The sequence below is a fragment of the Haliotis rubra genome, unplaced genomic scaffold, assembly GCF_003918875.1.
Source record: "Haliotis rubra isolate DU_JTF1 unplaced genomic scaffold, ASM391887v1 Scf511, whole genome shotgun sequence".
NCBI classification, from domain to species: Eukaryota; Metazoa; Mollusca; class Gastropoda; order Lepetellida; family Haliotidae; genus Haliotis; species Haliotis rubra.
Genome location: NW_025767204.1, coordinates 675501 through 691822, shown reverse-complemented (window position 1 = coordinate 691822; position 16322 = coordinate 675501). Strand labels below are relative to the sequence as shown.

Sequence of the window (16322 nt, the reverse complement as noted above, 5' to 3'; positions counted from 1 at the left end):
CCTGGATATTCTAGTATTCAGTTACCTGAGGGGAAGGATCATACTCGTGAGGAAGAAATATTTGGTGTTTGGAGAAGACTGTGACGTCACTCCGGTCCAAGACGTCATATCCGGTTCTGTAATAGTCTATTTGACCGATTCTCATTTTAACCGGTTTCTGTGACGTCACTTCCTGTTTGATGACGTCACTTCCTGTTTGATGACGTCACTTCCGGTTCATGACGTCACTTCCGGTAAGTGATTTCAAGTCTTCTCATAGATTATTTAACTGGAGTAATAAACTGCAGCGGATATAATAATTCCACTTACTGGTGATAAATATTAGTAGATAAGGTTCTTCAAAGATCCTCATCCTTCTGTTTACTGTTAACCTGTTTCCTCCCTCACAGTCCAAAACAGTGAACCACTGCTGAGTTTGGATATATCTGCACACCCCACCACACCCTTCTTTTTCCCCCTCAAGGGAAAACAGGTGGAGGAGAGGCGCTGTCTGTAGGCTCTCTAAGGATGGAATGACGTTTCGCAAAAGCAAATTGGTGTAGGGATTAGATATTTTCCACCGGCATGCAGCAACAATCTGATCTATTGAAATGGAACCCCAAGCTGCAAGTGATGACATCCAGGCCCTGGTGTCATGCAGGGAAAACTACTGTTCACTAAGTTGGGGTCACAGTCCTGGTAAACAAAGTGATGGTCCTCCTAAGCCAAGTACTACGCCTGATATTGAGAGTACGCTGGAGATATCATCTCAGAGCTCGAATAGGTCATAGGACTCTAGTTCTGTCTGATCTAGAGGCAGAGGTAGGGAATACGTGAATCTGGTATACTCTGTGGATGAGAGACCGCTAGCAGATGCCCGATTCTTGGCAAGAAAAAACTGGTAAAGTTCTACATGACAGCCATCTATAGCCTCCTGTAAAGGTGATTGACTAAAGTCTATGGCAAAAAATTCTGGTATTCTGGAACTGGAAGCTGTAGCAATGACAAGTAGAAACCCACTTGTTTGGAAGCCGTGGCCATAGGTAGATTCCAGTGGAACGGGTGAATACCCGAAGTAGTAGACAAAGTAATAGACTCAGATGATGAAAAATATATATCCATATGTACCACACCAAGTGGAACAGATTGTTCAGTGGAGACGAGAGCGACAACTCCCTGACCCAGAGTTTGTCGTAGGCATAAAAAATTAGGAGTCATAATGACTCTCTAGTGTCATATGAGAAGGAGTCATGGACATGTTTTGTGACTCAACGTCAGTTTGGAACTTCCATTAAGACAACAAATGTTGATTGTTTAATAACGACAAACAAAACGAAGTAAGACAGGTCAGGTATATAAGCAGCACTGAGCAGTCAGCACATAGAAACCAAGTTAAATTATCTGAACTAAAGGCCCAGTAGCAATGTAACTGGTTAAGAGGAAAGTAGTAGACGAATTAAGAAGCTCCGATGACGAAAATCTATAGCTACCTTATACAATGCCAAGCGTAACAGATTGTCGAGTGGAGACGAGATCGACAACCCCCCCCGAGTCCCTTATACCAGGAGTTAAGGTGAGAATTGCAAATGCCATTAACCAGAGAAGGATGGCAAAGAGATGGCACGTGAGACCTGTCGACTTGTCGTAAATGGTGACTAATGGGATAGGGTGGTGAGGCTTGCTGACGTGGGGAACATAATGTGTCACCGTATCCCAAGTGCGTAGAAACCACCTCCGTGGTGTAGTGGTTAGAGCGTCCGCCCGGAGAGCGGAAGGTCGCTGGTTCAATCCCAGACCGCGTCATACCTAAAGACGTTAAAATATGGTACTTGTTGGTCCCTGCCTGGTGCTCGGCATTAATGGGTACAACAAGGACTGGGCGACTCGGAGTCATTATAATGTGTCCGAGTGGGGAATGCATGCTTCACGGCAGTATGGTATCCCAGAGGGCTTGCACTATAAACCCAGGTGAAGTCTGGGCTAGTACAAGCAGCCGCACATACACATACACACGCATGCACGTCGTCATATGAGCGAAATATTCTCAAGGACGATGTGAAACCCAATGTCACCACACCTAACCAAGTGCGTAGATCGAAGCTCAAGTTGATCACTGGAATGTCTGGTCCAGACTTGATGAATTACAGGTCGTCGCCATAAATTGGAATATTGGAATATAGAAAAGCAGTGGTAGTGGGGGATGATGGTGGTGTCCTATGGGAGACCAATGATGCTTGGAACATTGTATTGTACCTCTTCATATAGATAAGCAGTGGTAGTGGGTGATGATGATGGTGTCCTATGGGAGACCAATGATGCTTGAAACATTGTATTGTACCTCTTCATATAGATAAGCAGTGGTAGTGGGTGATGATGGTGGTGTCCTATGGGAGACCAATGATGCTTGAAACATTGTATTGTACCTCTTAATATAGATAAGCAGTGGTAGTGGGGGATGATGGTGGTGTCCTATGGGAGACCAATGATGATAATACATTAAATGAGTTGATTGAAACATTGTATTGTACCTCTTCATATAGATAAGCAGTGGTAGTGGGGCATGATGTCGGTGTCCTATGGGAGACCAATGATGATAACACATTAAATGAGTTGATTGAAACATTGTATTGTACGTCTTCATATAGATAAGCAGTGGTAGTGGGGGATGATGTCGGTGTCCTATGGGAGACCAATGATGACAACACATTAAATGAGTTGATTGAAACATTGTATTGTACCTCTTCATACAGATAAGCAGTGGTAGTGGGGGATGATGTCGGTGTCCTATTGGAGACCAATGATGACAACACATTAAATGAGTTGATTGAAACATTGTATTGTACATTCTTCATACAGATAAGCAGTGGTAGTGGGGGATGATGGTGATCTCCTATGGGAGACCAATGATGACAACACATTAAATGAGTTGATTGAAACATTGTATTGTACCTCTTCATATAGATAAGCAGTGGTAGTGGGGGATGATGGTGGTGTCCTATGGGAGACCAATGATGACAACACATTAAATGAGTTGATTGAAACATTGTATTGTACCTCTTCATATAGATAAGCAGTGGTAGTGAGGGATGATGGTGATCTCCTATGGGAGACCAATGATGATAACACATTAAATGAGTTGATTGAAACATTGTATTGTACATTCTTCATATAGATAAGCAGTGGTAGTGGGGGATGATGGTGGTGTCCTATGGGAGACCAATGATGACAACACATTAAATGAGTTGATTGAAACATTGTATTGTACCTCTTCATACAGATAAGCAGTGGTAGTGGGGGATGATGTCGGTGTCCTATTGGAGACCAATGATGACAACACATTAAATGAGTTGATTGAAACATTGTATTGTACGTCTTCAAATCGATAAGCAGTGGTAGTGGGGGATGATGTCGGTGTCCTATTGGAGACCAATGATGACAACACATTAAATGAGTTGATTGAAACATTGTATTGTACATTCTTCATATAGATAAGCAGTGTTAGTGGGGGATGATGGTGGTGTCCTATGGGAGACCAATGATGACAACACATTAAATGAGTTGATTGAAACATTGTATTGTACCTCTTCATACAGATAAGCAGTGGTAGTGGGGGATGATGTCGGTGTCCTATTGGAGACCAATGATGACAACACATTAAATGAGTTGATTGAAACATTGTATTGTACCTTTTCATATAGATAAGCAGTGGTAGTAGGGGATGATGTCGGTGTCCTATGGGAGACCAATGATGATAACAAATTAAATGAGTTGATTGAAACATTGTATTGTACCTCTTCATATAGATAAGCAGTGGTAGTGAGGGATGATGGTGACCTCCTATGGGAGACCAATGATGATAACACATTAAATGAGTTGATTGAAACATTGTATTGTACCTCTTCATATAGATAAGCAGTGGTAGTGAGGGATGATGGTGACCTCCTATGGGAGACCAATGATGATAACAAATTAAATGAGTTGATTGAAACATTGTATTGTACCTCTTCATATAGATAAGCAGTGGTAGTGAGGGATGATGGTGATCTCCTTTGGGAGACCAATGATGATAACACATTAAATGAGTTGATTGAAACATTGTATTGTACATTTTTCATACAGATAAGCAGTGGTAGTGGGGGATGATGGTGGTGTCCTATGGGAGACCAATGATGCTTGAAACATTGTATTGTACCTCTTCATACAGATAAGCAGTGGTAGTGGGGGATGATGGTGGTGTCCTATGGGAGACCAATGATGATAATACATTAAATGAGTTGATTGAAACATTGTATTGTACCTCTTCATATAGATAAGCAGTGGTAGTGGGTGATGATGGTGGTGTCCTATGGGAGACCAATGATGCTTGAAACATTGTATTGTACGTCTTCATATCGATAAGCAGTGGTAGTGGGGGATGATGTCGGTGTCCTATTGGAGACCAATGATGACAACACATTAAATGAGTTGATTGAAACATTGTATTGTACATTCTTCATATAGATAAGCAGTGTTAGTGGGGGATGATGGTGGTGTCCTATGGGAGACCAATGATGACAACACATTAAATGAGTTGATTGAAACATTGTATTGTACCTCTTTATACAGATAAGCAGTGGTAGTGGGGGATGATGTCGGTGTCCTATTGGAGACCAATGATGACAACACATTAAATGAGTTGATTGAAACATTGTATTGTACATTCTTCATATAGATAAGCAGTGGTAGTAGGGGATGATGTCGGTGTCCTATGGGAGACCAATGATGATAACACATTAAATGAGTTGATTGAAACATTGTATTGTACCTCTTCATATAGATAAGCAGTGATAGTGAGGGATGATGGTGACCTCCTATGGGAGACCAATGATGATAACACATTAAATGAGTTGATTGAAACATTGTATTGTACCTCTTCATATAGATAAGCAGTGGTAGTGAGGGATGATGGTGATCTCCTTTGGGAGACCAATGATGATAACACATTAAATGAGTTGATTGAAACATTGTATTGTACATTTTTCATACAGATAAGCAGTGGTAGTGGGGGATGATGGTGGTGTCCTATGGGAGACCAATGATGCTTGAAACATTGTATTGTACCTCTTCATACAGATAAGCAGTGGTAGTGGGGGATGATGGTGGTGTCCTATGGGAGACCAATGATGATAATACATTAAATGAGTTGATTGAAACATTGTATTGTACCTCTTCATATAGATAAGCAGTGGTAGTGGGTGATGATGGTGGTGTCCTATGGGAGACCAATGATGCTTGAAACATTGTATTGTACGTCTTCATATAGATAAGCAGTGGTAGTGGGGGATGATGGTGGTGTCCTATGGGAGACCAATGTTGACAACACATTAAATGAGTTGATTGAAACATTGTATTGTACCTTTTCATATAGATAAGCAGTGGTAGTGGGGGATGATGGTGGTGTCCTATGGGAGACCAATGATGATAACACATTAAATGAGTTGATTGAAACATTGTATTGTACCTCTTCATATAGATAAGCAGTGGTAGTGGGTGATGATGGTGGTGTCCTATGGGAGACCAATGATGCTTGAAACATTGTATTGTACCTCTTCATACAGATAAGCAGTGGTAGTGGGTGATGATGGTGGTGTCCTATGGGAGACCAATGATGCTTGAAACATTGTATTGTACCTCTTCATATTAATAAGCAGTGGTAGTGGGGGATGATGGTGGTGTCCTATGGGAGACCAATGGTGATAACACATTAAATGAGTTGATTGAAACATTGTATTGTACATTCTTCATACAGATAAGCAGTGGTAGTGGGGGATGATGGTGGTGTCCTATGGGAGACCAATGATGATAATACATTAAATGAGTTGATTGAAACATTGTATTGTACCTCTTCATATAAATAGGTATGCTCGCTTAACGAAAATGGTTCTCAAACAGCCAACGATCAAACTCGATTTCAACGTGCGGACATGGGCATGCTCGTCATTGACTTAGGAATGGTGATGGCCACCAAGGACATTCTCGTGAAACAAGGAATTATACCAGAAAATATTTTGAAGTAATATTATAAAACACATAATATTAAAAAGAATGGCTATGATCGCCATGATGGGCGGTGGTGCATTAGTCAAAGCCCTGTTATTTTCCGGCAGCAATTATCGCTTCTCCAAATTACGAACGTCGAACGCGGACGAAATGGAAGCGTTTCGCCTTGGAGAAACTGGAAGCCGCGCAAGCCGAGTACACCAAAAAACGCGTGCAGAGAATACAGTTCATCAACGACCAACTCTCGTGCGAAAACCATGCCGTTCAAACGTTCAAGAACGTCGACAATGCCATGCGAGAATACTACCTGCTCACCGGCAAATGACTCCCCAGAACAGAAAGACCGGGAACTGATTTTCATGGCGCTGGGTCTAGCGGCGACCGTGTTGATCGCCAAACAATTAGATTAAAATATATTTATGTGTATAACTATATATATGACTATAGCGAACAACCTATTAGAGATTTGACTTCGCATCTGAATATAATTATTTTTCATTTAGAAAAAGTTTTTCACACATTGATATAGCAACGATGATTACCGTTCGAGAACTGAAAAGCATTGCCAAAAAACGCGGAGTAATCGGTTACTCCCGTTTGAGGAAACCTCTACTGTTGAAATTGATCGGCATCGTCGATGAACGACGACAACCCTTGGTGTAACAGCTCAAACTCCAAGCGAAGGAGCGTGGGCTCAGAGGTTATTCGTGCATGAGGAAAGCCGAGCTCGTCGAACTGCTGGAGGAACACAAACCCATCGAACTACGGTTCGCGCAGACGAAGATCGCCACAGGTAAGTATCTGAGAGGCTGGAGGATGAACGTCGACAAAAAAATGGACGTCAATGACATCAAACCCTTTGTCGGCAAGACTGGACAATCTGGGTAGACTCAAATTTCAACTCACGGTGAGAATGTCTCTGGAAAAACAGCAGACGAACGGCACCACCGAGCACATCCAGCCTTACTTCAGAGGCAAGCAAGAAGTCGTGACTCAACCCGAATCCATCGACGCGTCCATCGACACCTCGTTTGCAAAAATACGAGAATCCCTGGAACACTACACGCACATCGGCTCGGGCTGGGTCGTGGACACGATCGACACGGTCTACCTCGACACTTGCTGGGAAACAACAAGCTGGCTAACGTTGAAAAACTCGTGCCGAACTTGATGAACAAGTCAAAATACCTCGTTCACTATCGCAATCTGCAGCTGTACTTGTCGCTGGGAATGAAACTCACGAAAATACACAGGGCGCTCCAGTTCGATCAAAGTCCATGGATGGAACCTTACATTCAGTTGATCACGAAGCTGCGAAAACAAGCCACGAGTGACTTCGGAAAAAACTTGCACAAGCTCATGAATAACGTCGGTGTTAGGCAAGGTGATGGAGAATTTGAGAAAACGCGTTAACGTGAAATTAGTCAGATCCAGCGAGGAAGAAAAACTCAGGAAACTTCTAGCCAGCCCGGCGTTCGTGGCCCGTTTACGTGGGGATGAGCATCCTCGACTTATCCAAACACTTCATGTACGATTTCTACTACAACAAGCTGAAAAAGAAGTACGGCAACATGTGCGAAGTGTTGTACACGGACACGGATTCCCTGCTGATGGAAATTAGCACCGAGGACGTGTACGAGGACATGAAGAAACACATGCACCTTTACGACACCAGCAACTACCCTAAAGATCACCCTATGCACAGCCAAGTCAACAAAAAAGGTGCTCGGCAAGATGAAGGACAAATGCATGGGCACGCCAATCGCCGAGTACGTCGGCTTGAGACCCAAGATGTATTCCATCAAGAAAGCCGCCGCCGACAAAATCTGAAAGGCGAAAGGCGTGAAAAAACGTGGTGAAAAACACATCAAGCACACCAGATTCAAGGAAGCCCTGTTCAAGAATAAAACGTTCAAACACCAAATGAACATGCTGATAAGCGACGGACACAGGATATCACGGAGTGAGAATCAACAAGACCTCACTGTCTCCCATGGACACGAAACGATGGATCTCCATCGACGGAGTCATTACTTTTGCGTACGGACACACACACACACACACACACACACACACGGTATCGAATAATTAAACACTTACGCACACATGCGTACATATATCATGGAGAAAATTTATTACAGCCCGCGAGGGTACTGGAAAGGTGAGGACGCCATCCCGAAACTCGCCAAAGCCGTTAGAGTCTCGGTACATCCCGAGAAGAAAATTCGACATTTCAATGCCGAATCGCGTTCACCAAGGCGACCTCCTGTTTCTGCGACAGGGTGAGGCGCAAAACCTACAAGTACGCCCTGACCGTCGTCACTGTCGTCGACGTCGCCAGTCGCTACAAGGAAGCCGAATCGTTGACAATGAAAGATTCGAACGAAGTCGCCAAAGCCTTTGAACGCATATACAAATGCAGTCACTTGACATGGCCTACCGTATTGCAAGTCGATCACGAACACAAGTTCATGGGAGCCGTGTCACAGCTGCTGGCCAAGAACAAAGTCCAAGTGAGACGAGGTGTGGCGTAAGCTCACCGTTGCCATGCCATCGTTGAGAGATTCAATCCCACCCTAGCCGAACGCCTGTTCTTGCACCAATACTTGCAGGATTTAATCGATCCCGGAAACAGAAACACGGAATGGGTTGTACGCTTTCCATGAGTGGTGGATGTCATCAACAACGAAGTCACCAGACTCGTGGGCAAAAGACCCGCCAAAGCCATCAAAATGAAATCAGTCGAATCAGCGTCAGCGGCGGCACTTCGCGATAAAACAGAGAAAACATTACCGGACCGTGTCAGCATTAGGTACTTATACCAGCCGGGCGAATACAAGGGGGACAGCAGAAAACGCGCCACCGATCCGATATGGTCCATGAAAACTTACAACATCGACCTGGTTGACATCAAAGACGGTGAACCGAACTTGTACTACTTGAAAGACGGGCCGCCGAGAGCATTCGCCATGATTTTTTATCGGTCTTGCATGCTTTTTTTTCTGCTTAATGTAGCCAGCCACCCGTACACCAAGCCGAGAGAGACACACGCACACGCACTGCGACTCATCCACCCACAGCGTTCAGAGAAGCAACCTACCACGAGGAGACCCGAGCCTTTTTCCCAACCGACCCCATGCTCACTTAAAAGTCAATATTTCAGAAACTATTCTACCGATTTTCATCAAATTTTGCATGCACCTCAGTAGTAGTATACACTATGGGGCTACAGGATTAGCGACTTCCCAAGGGCTCAAGTAGTCCCATAGTGTATACTACTGTATACAATAAGAAAGGGATAATCCCCTTGGGTACTCATGATTACAGAAAACATATCATGTAAACAGTGCTTTAAACTTAGCCAAATATTTTATCAAAATGTATTTCTTTTAGTGGTAACTACTTGCCAGCAGTTACGTAGTAGTGGAGAGCTAAAAACATGATAGACATATTGTTTTTTCACAAGTATCTCCAAAAACTGTTTTTCCTTTTACTTACATTCTCTCATATCTTTTGCCCGCAATTTTCCTGGTTCCTGGATGAGAACCTGTGCAACAGCATATGGACTCTCTATGACAGCCGGGAACTTGATTCCCTGGTATTCTTTCTCCTGATTAAAAAAATAATTAACATGACTAATGATAAATGATCAACATTAATCATACATAATAACAGTAACATTTCACAATGTTTTCTTTCATATATTTAACAACATTATGAAAATTTTAACTATAAATTCTATATTTATATATACAGTGACACCTGCCAACACCAGCACCTTATCCGGCACACTGTCAAAACCGGCATCAAATTTTGGTCCCGCCATTTCACAACGATACTATGATCATCAAAACATTGTCTAATCCGGCACCTGTCTATTCCGTATTCTGGCACAACTTTCCGGTCCCAACAAGCAATATTAAGTGTAATTACCACTATCTAAACTGGCATGGGTATGAGCAGTCCAATCAAGGACCCATAATCCAATACAATAATTAATCCTCTTGGCACACTAGATAATCAAGAAGTAGTGATTGCACAGTGAATCAAACGCTTGTAGGATTACCTCGGTTATGCTTCATAAACACTGGGGATTGCATTAACTGTTTTCAAGTGACTGACATGTGTCAGAGAGCAAATAAATAGGCATTGGTTTCATTGACTCGTCAGTCACTTTGTGTGTCTGTGTTTCTAAAAAGATCGCACTTGAGAAGACCAGTGAGAAGCTTCAAGCCAAAATGTCTGACTTTTTCTTGCCAAATTGTTGATTTGTACTTGTAATTGAAACAATGTTCAGTGCTAAATAAAGAATAATTATCTGTCATCAACATTGTTTTAATTTGTTGCACTATTACAAAAGATCAAAGGCATAATAGATATAAATAGATTGACAAACTTAAGTAAATAGCAGCCAAGTTGGAAAATTATTGTCACTGTCTAATCTGGCACCCTGTCTAAACCGGCATTTTATTTCGGTCCCCTGGGGTGCCGGTTTAGACAGGTTTCACTGTACTTATCTTATCGCACGGTTGCACCTCTCTCTGTTGCTTCGACACTGAGTGGAACAACTGTAACCTTTTATCCCTTGGCCTCTCTTGTCCCATTGCCGTGTATTCCATGATGCTCTCGCTGATAGACTACTTACCACGATCCTTACGAGGCATGCAGCATGCTCCCCAGCAACCACGTGACCGATGCTCACACATATTTCTTGGAGCTGTCACAGTAATCTGAGTAGTGGGGAGGTTGGGCGGGTGTCCATTGCGTGAGATAAGATAAGTATATAAACATACAATTTATAGTTGAAATTTTCAAATTCTTAAACTTATCTTATCCCATGGCTGGCACTTATCCAACGGTTGGATGGCGGGTCGCAGATCACCCTAAGTCTAGCCAGAAAGGATAGCTAAAATGTATCCGGAAAAACCGTATATAATGATGCACAAGGGAGGCCTGTTACGCATGCATGCAACTCCTGTGCTTATGATGGGTTCTCCTGAACCCCTTGGCCTACTAAGCTCAACGACTCCCAGGGAGATTGGTGCTACCGAGCGATGTGGTGTTCAGCTGCAACCTTCATTAAGATGAAAGGACATACCCTCGCTCCTTTAAAACTTAGTCAATGGATGAGCCGGCAAATTAGGAGTCAAAATGCAACAAAATCAACTTGAATTCGGGAGGGACTCACTTCACTGACATAATTGCTCTGTGGAGTAGAGGTCAGTAAGCGAGAGAGACGAACACCTCTGAATCATGACACACACTTTACTATCAAAACACTGAGGCAAACCTGGTGGCGGTATCTAGATGCCTTAGTATCAAACTAAGTGAAGTAATTCTAAAAACCCATAATCAACGAAAACAAAAGACACCATGAAGTTCAGACTTTTATTCAAGAAATACAGAAAGCAGTACCGAATGCGGAGCTTTCCTTCATCTGCGCTGATGGCACGAAGTGAGCTGCTGAGCCATGACGAGTGGTCCAAAGTGGTGTAACCCTTGTACGTCTGTCACTGAGAGGTCTCGCAGATAATGAGATGAGAAGACACTGTCAGAGCACCAGAAACAACACTCCATGATAGATGTCAGGGAGCAGTTGCTATGCAACGCCATTGCCAAGGCTAAAGCATGAGTCTCAAGAGGTTTGGATGCGGCTGGAGGAGGTAAACTGGCAAAAGTGTACTTTCATAGTATGACAGAACGCATCCAGAACAACAATGTAGTCCTAGACACCTCAGCTCTGGTGGTGGTCGAAAGGGGTATGAAGAGGCACTTCCGTAAATGTCGCCGGTCCTTAGAAACGGCAAGGAATATACATAGTGCACTTACCGGGCAAAGTGACAAATCTTCAGCATCATGAGGCTCTGGTATGGTGGACAACGGTGGAATAGTAAACATTCTAACTGGCAACTGATTCTTCGCGACAAAGTCTCAGGAAGACACTGCCATGTTTCTTCAGCTCAAACTTCACGCAATTGACATCAAGCGTGTGATGTTCTGAAATGTGAGCCGTGGTAGCTTACTCTACCAGGAAGAATGTCTTGAAAGTAATGTGCTCTAAATCTTTGTCCAGAAACTAGAAATGAAGGAGTACTGAAAGATCCCAGTCTGGAGGATGCAATTTCCGGGACTAGTCAGTGAGCTTGTATGAGCGTATTAAATACTGTAATTCTGGAACGATGGATACCTTGATACCCATAGTGGTAGCCAGAATAGAATTAATGGCGGCCAAATAAGTAGCTAATGTGGTACCCTTGAGTTTCTTCGTAGCACGCAAGTGCTGTAGAAACTGCGCGGCGACCTGAGCAGAGGCGGAAGTGGGAGACTACATTCCTCTAGCCTTGCCATAAACCTCAAAACTCTTCCATTTGTTGTCATTTAATGAACGAATAGATATCCGATGAGCAGAAGTAATAGCTGTAGCTATTCTATGAGAGTAGCCCTTGGTTAGAAGAGATTTCTGCAAAAGTGCCAGATGTGAAGAAATAGGGTCCGAAGGGACCTGTGGCGAAGATCTGAGTTAGGGTGAAGAAGTAGATAATCTCGATCGGGGAAGTGGTACTGGGTTTGGTTCTGCCAGACTTCTTATGTCGACGAACCATCTTCTCCCTGGCCAAAAGGGCGCTACCAAAAGAAGAAGTATCTTCTTGGTGGTGCCCAACTTTTGTGCTACTTTGGGAAGTAGAGCGGGAGGTGGGAACGCATACGCATTTAGTCCTTCCCATGAGATTGCCAGTGTGTCGAGGTCCCATGCTTGAGGGTCCGGAATCGGAGACACGAACCTTGGGAGCTGGTGGTTGAATCTAGTGGCAAACAGGTCTACTACGGGCCGTGATAATTGGTAGATCATTGTCTGGAATATCTGGGGGTGTAATTTCCACTCGTTTGGCGACCCGAAGCGGGACAGGGCATCGGCTATCACATTCTTGGCTCAAGGAATGTGTCTTGCTCAGGCGACGATGTTTAGAGCGTCGATCAGATGAAAGAATCTCATTCCCAGTGAAGTAGATTTGCTGATCCTGTCAATCCCTGTTCACATACCAAACTACCATCGAATTGTCCAACTACATGAGTAGACTGGACGACAGAAGTTCCAGAGCCCAGTGTTCTACAGCTTGTGTATCACAGCCTTGAACTCCAGTTCGCTGATGTGGAGTGCCTGTTTTTCTAATGACCAAAACCCGGCCACTTGAGGAAGTGCGCTCCCCAGCCCCTGAGGGATGCGTTAACGAATAGATGATGAGTCGGTGCAAAGGGCATCATAGAAACTCCGGCGCAAACGGTCCGTTTGTCAAGCCACCACTGAAGGACTGGACAAAGTGGTTCTGTGAGCTCAATCAATTCCTTGGGATTGTCGACTTGCAGAAATGGTCACAGAAACCGTTGTAACAGACAAAGTTGAAGCTGGCCTCTGTAAGTCAGGGCTTGTGCATGACATGAGGAGACCTAATGAGGAGCCATTGGCGAAGAGTCCTTGCCTGAGACAGTGCTGGTGGGACACAATGCTGAATATTAACCCACCTATCTTGGGGCCCAAAAATCATCCCCTGACGGGTGTCAAACACTGCTATGATAAGTTGAAGCTTCTGAGTCAATATTAACTCTGACTTCGCGGAATTCAAAAGCCACCCTAACTGGCGAAGCAGCTTGCTGGCAAACTGTAGATGTTGAAGTAGAACGGCTGAAACCTGGTGAGACTGGATGCAGTCGTCCATGTAACTTGGGGTGCAACGGTACGCCCATGCCACAGTTTGGGGTACATATTGCGGTACACAGCTCTCAGTTCCGTACATTTCGGTTTGGTTCATTAACAATAATAATTAAAGTTCTGAGAAGAAATCTTCTTGGAAATGGGACCCAAACGAAAGTGCCTTTATATGAACTCGTTCATCCAATCAAAGTAGCATGAGTTGTTGACAATAGCACTATCACATAGAAATGTTTGAAACGGTAGCTACATGAAGATGTCATTAGGAATTAAATTACATGGAATATTTGTGATGACATTCCAAAAGTAATGTGCTTAAGGTGAGTAAGATGATGTTTTCGGTACGAAAACCAAACGTACTGTATTTTCAAAGTGAATTTCGGTGTACCGAACCGAAAACAAAATACCGCGGTACACCGTGTCAGCCCTATATGTAACTCACGAAAACTATTTCCTGATTCCTGACGATGCAGGAAACTCAGCTTGGTAATACGGGTAAAAAGCCACAAGGCCGTGGAAATTCCAAATGGCAGGACCCTCCACTCGTAATGGTTCCCATTGAATACGAAGCGAAGGTACTTCTGGTGCTCTGGATGGATCGGGACGTGAAGTTTAGACGTCCTGAAGATCAACGCTGATGAGGAAGTTTCCCTTCTTCATAATGGTGTGTAGTAGGTTGATTGACACCATCCTGAAGTGAGGAGGTGGATTAACGCCTTGGGGTTGTTGGCCTGAAGTTGACCTCTGTAATTGATGGCTGAGCTGAAGTGAGGAGGCCTAGCAACTCTTGCCACTGACGATAGGTACGTTCAAATAGTCAAGCTACCATGACAGTACTAATGGAGGACTGAATGTAGTAGGTTCGGCATATGGAGATTGTCAGACAATCAACAGGAACGTTCACATTGTAAACGGAGTGATTAAGTTCATATGATCGACAATCTTAGGAACGTTTGGTTCGCCAAACAAAGTGAAGGTTCGCCAGATGGAGTTATTTAGGTAGTAGATCACTGCATTTGGACCGTTCGGACATAACTGCAGGGACCTCTGAACTGAGTGCTTGGGCTAAAGCAGCAACCAGAGTAACCCTAGCCAAGTCGAAGCGTTCTCAGGCGTTACTGTCTTACACCTTTGGTAAGCAGTCTCTTTCGGTAGGCTGATGAATTCTGACACAATCACTCTTACCGGGAATGGCACTGTTCATAATTACTGGCAATTACAAACTGGAATGATACCCGACTCGTGGGACAAAGACAACTCTGTCATTGCACTTCATAGTCACTCTAATCATCAAAAGTCTCTGGTAAAGAAACAGTAGTCCCCCGTTTGCAAACATTCCCCACGATGCAACAGTGACAAAAATTCGGACAACACGGTCTTCGGTTAACCGGGCGAGTCACAACCCATAAAATCCAGTCTAAGGGATGCCAGCTACTTGGCACGTCATTACTGCTGGTACCATGCGCAGAAACTTGACCCATCTGTCCAGATGCTTGCTGATGATGATTAAGAAGATGGCGACCCAAGCCATGATTGCACCCATGATACACCATAATGCTGTAACGAGTAGTCTGTAGTAACAGGACTCAGTGAAGCATCGTAAAATATTTCTGGATCGCAAGCTTATCAAGTAATGCACAAACAGGTGGTTGTACAGCTAATAACTGCGCCAAACGGAATCATTCATCAAACGTGAAGATTGGATTGTAGATTAAATCTGGAAAGAGATGAGCCCCTGTCACAGAAGGAGTCTTGGAGATCTGGGATCGTCAGAACGTCAAGTGCCAGTGTAGCAGGCCATTTCTTCCCCGGTATAAATTTCCCTGGGGAGAATCTGGACTAGGACAAACTTTCCCCAGGGAAGTTTTGCCCTAGGATATTCTAACCCCGGGGAAAAGTTGGGCTAGGCTAAAGTTCCCCCCTCCCTCCTAGGCCAAAGTTTTCCCCCTGTTTACACTAGGGTATTTTGTTCTGTTTTCTATGAAATTGGGAAGATTCTGGCCTAGCTAGGCTACTTCTTCCCCACCCTTGCTCTTACATCAAAAGGGGGAGGACAAGTTATTACAAACATCAAACCAACAGTAGTTTGGACTTAAATTTTGGTATACATTTTGCCAAATAGTTCATTTTTTCCTCTGACTTTGGTGTAGTGATTTGAATGCATACATGTTTGAACAGCATATATATCTTTAAATCCATCCTGCTCCTGCCGCCATTCCTATGAAGACACATTGCATTAGTTCTTCATCTGTCCAAATCATGTCACCATAAGATGTAAACATTCAATCGCACATTTGATGGCTAAATACGATGTAATATACACACGTTGCTTGCTCTCTTATCATGCTGTTTATTATCTAATATTTGTTGTATTTATGTATAAATGTAATGGAACATTATTCACATAAGCTTGTTTACTAATCCATAATCACTTTTGGTGAATGAAATATGTTTCAGATATCCAATTGGGCCATGTATACCTCATATCATTATCAAACCTTGTCTTTTGAATTTAGAATAAGGCACTATACTGGAATGATAGATGATACAGCATTTGATATAGATATTGTGTTAGGTTGTTGTTGTTGTGTTGATG

At 43.4% G+C, this 16322-nt stretch overlaps 1 protein-coding gene across 2 annotated transcripts in view; it reads right to left on the bottom strand.

The window, feature by feature from the left end:
- LOC124292282 (cilia- and flagella-associated protein 221-like) overlaps positions 1-16322 on the bottom strand; it is a 157980-nt gene that overhangs the window by 105069 nt on the left and 36589 nt on the right. For both annotated transcript variants that reach the window (XM_046729348.1, XM_046729349.1), the window contains exon 8: positions 9517-9628. In XM_046729348.1, coding sequence (XP_046585304.1) covers positions 9517-9628 — 112 coding nt within the window. The remainder of the gene's footprint in view (positions 1-9516; positions 9629-16322) is intronic.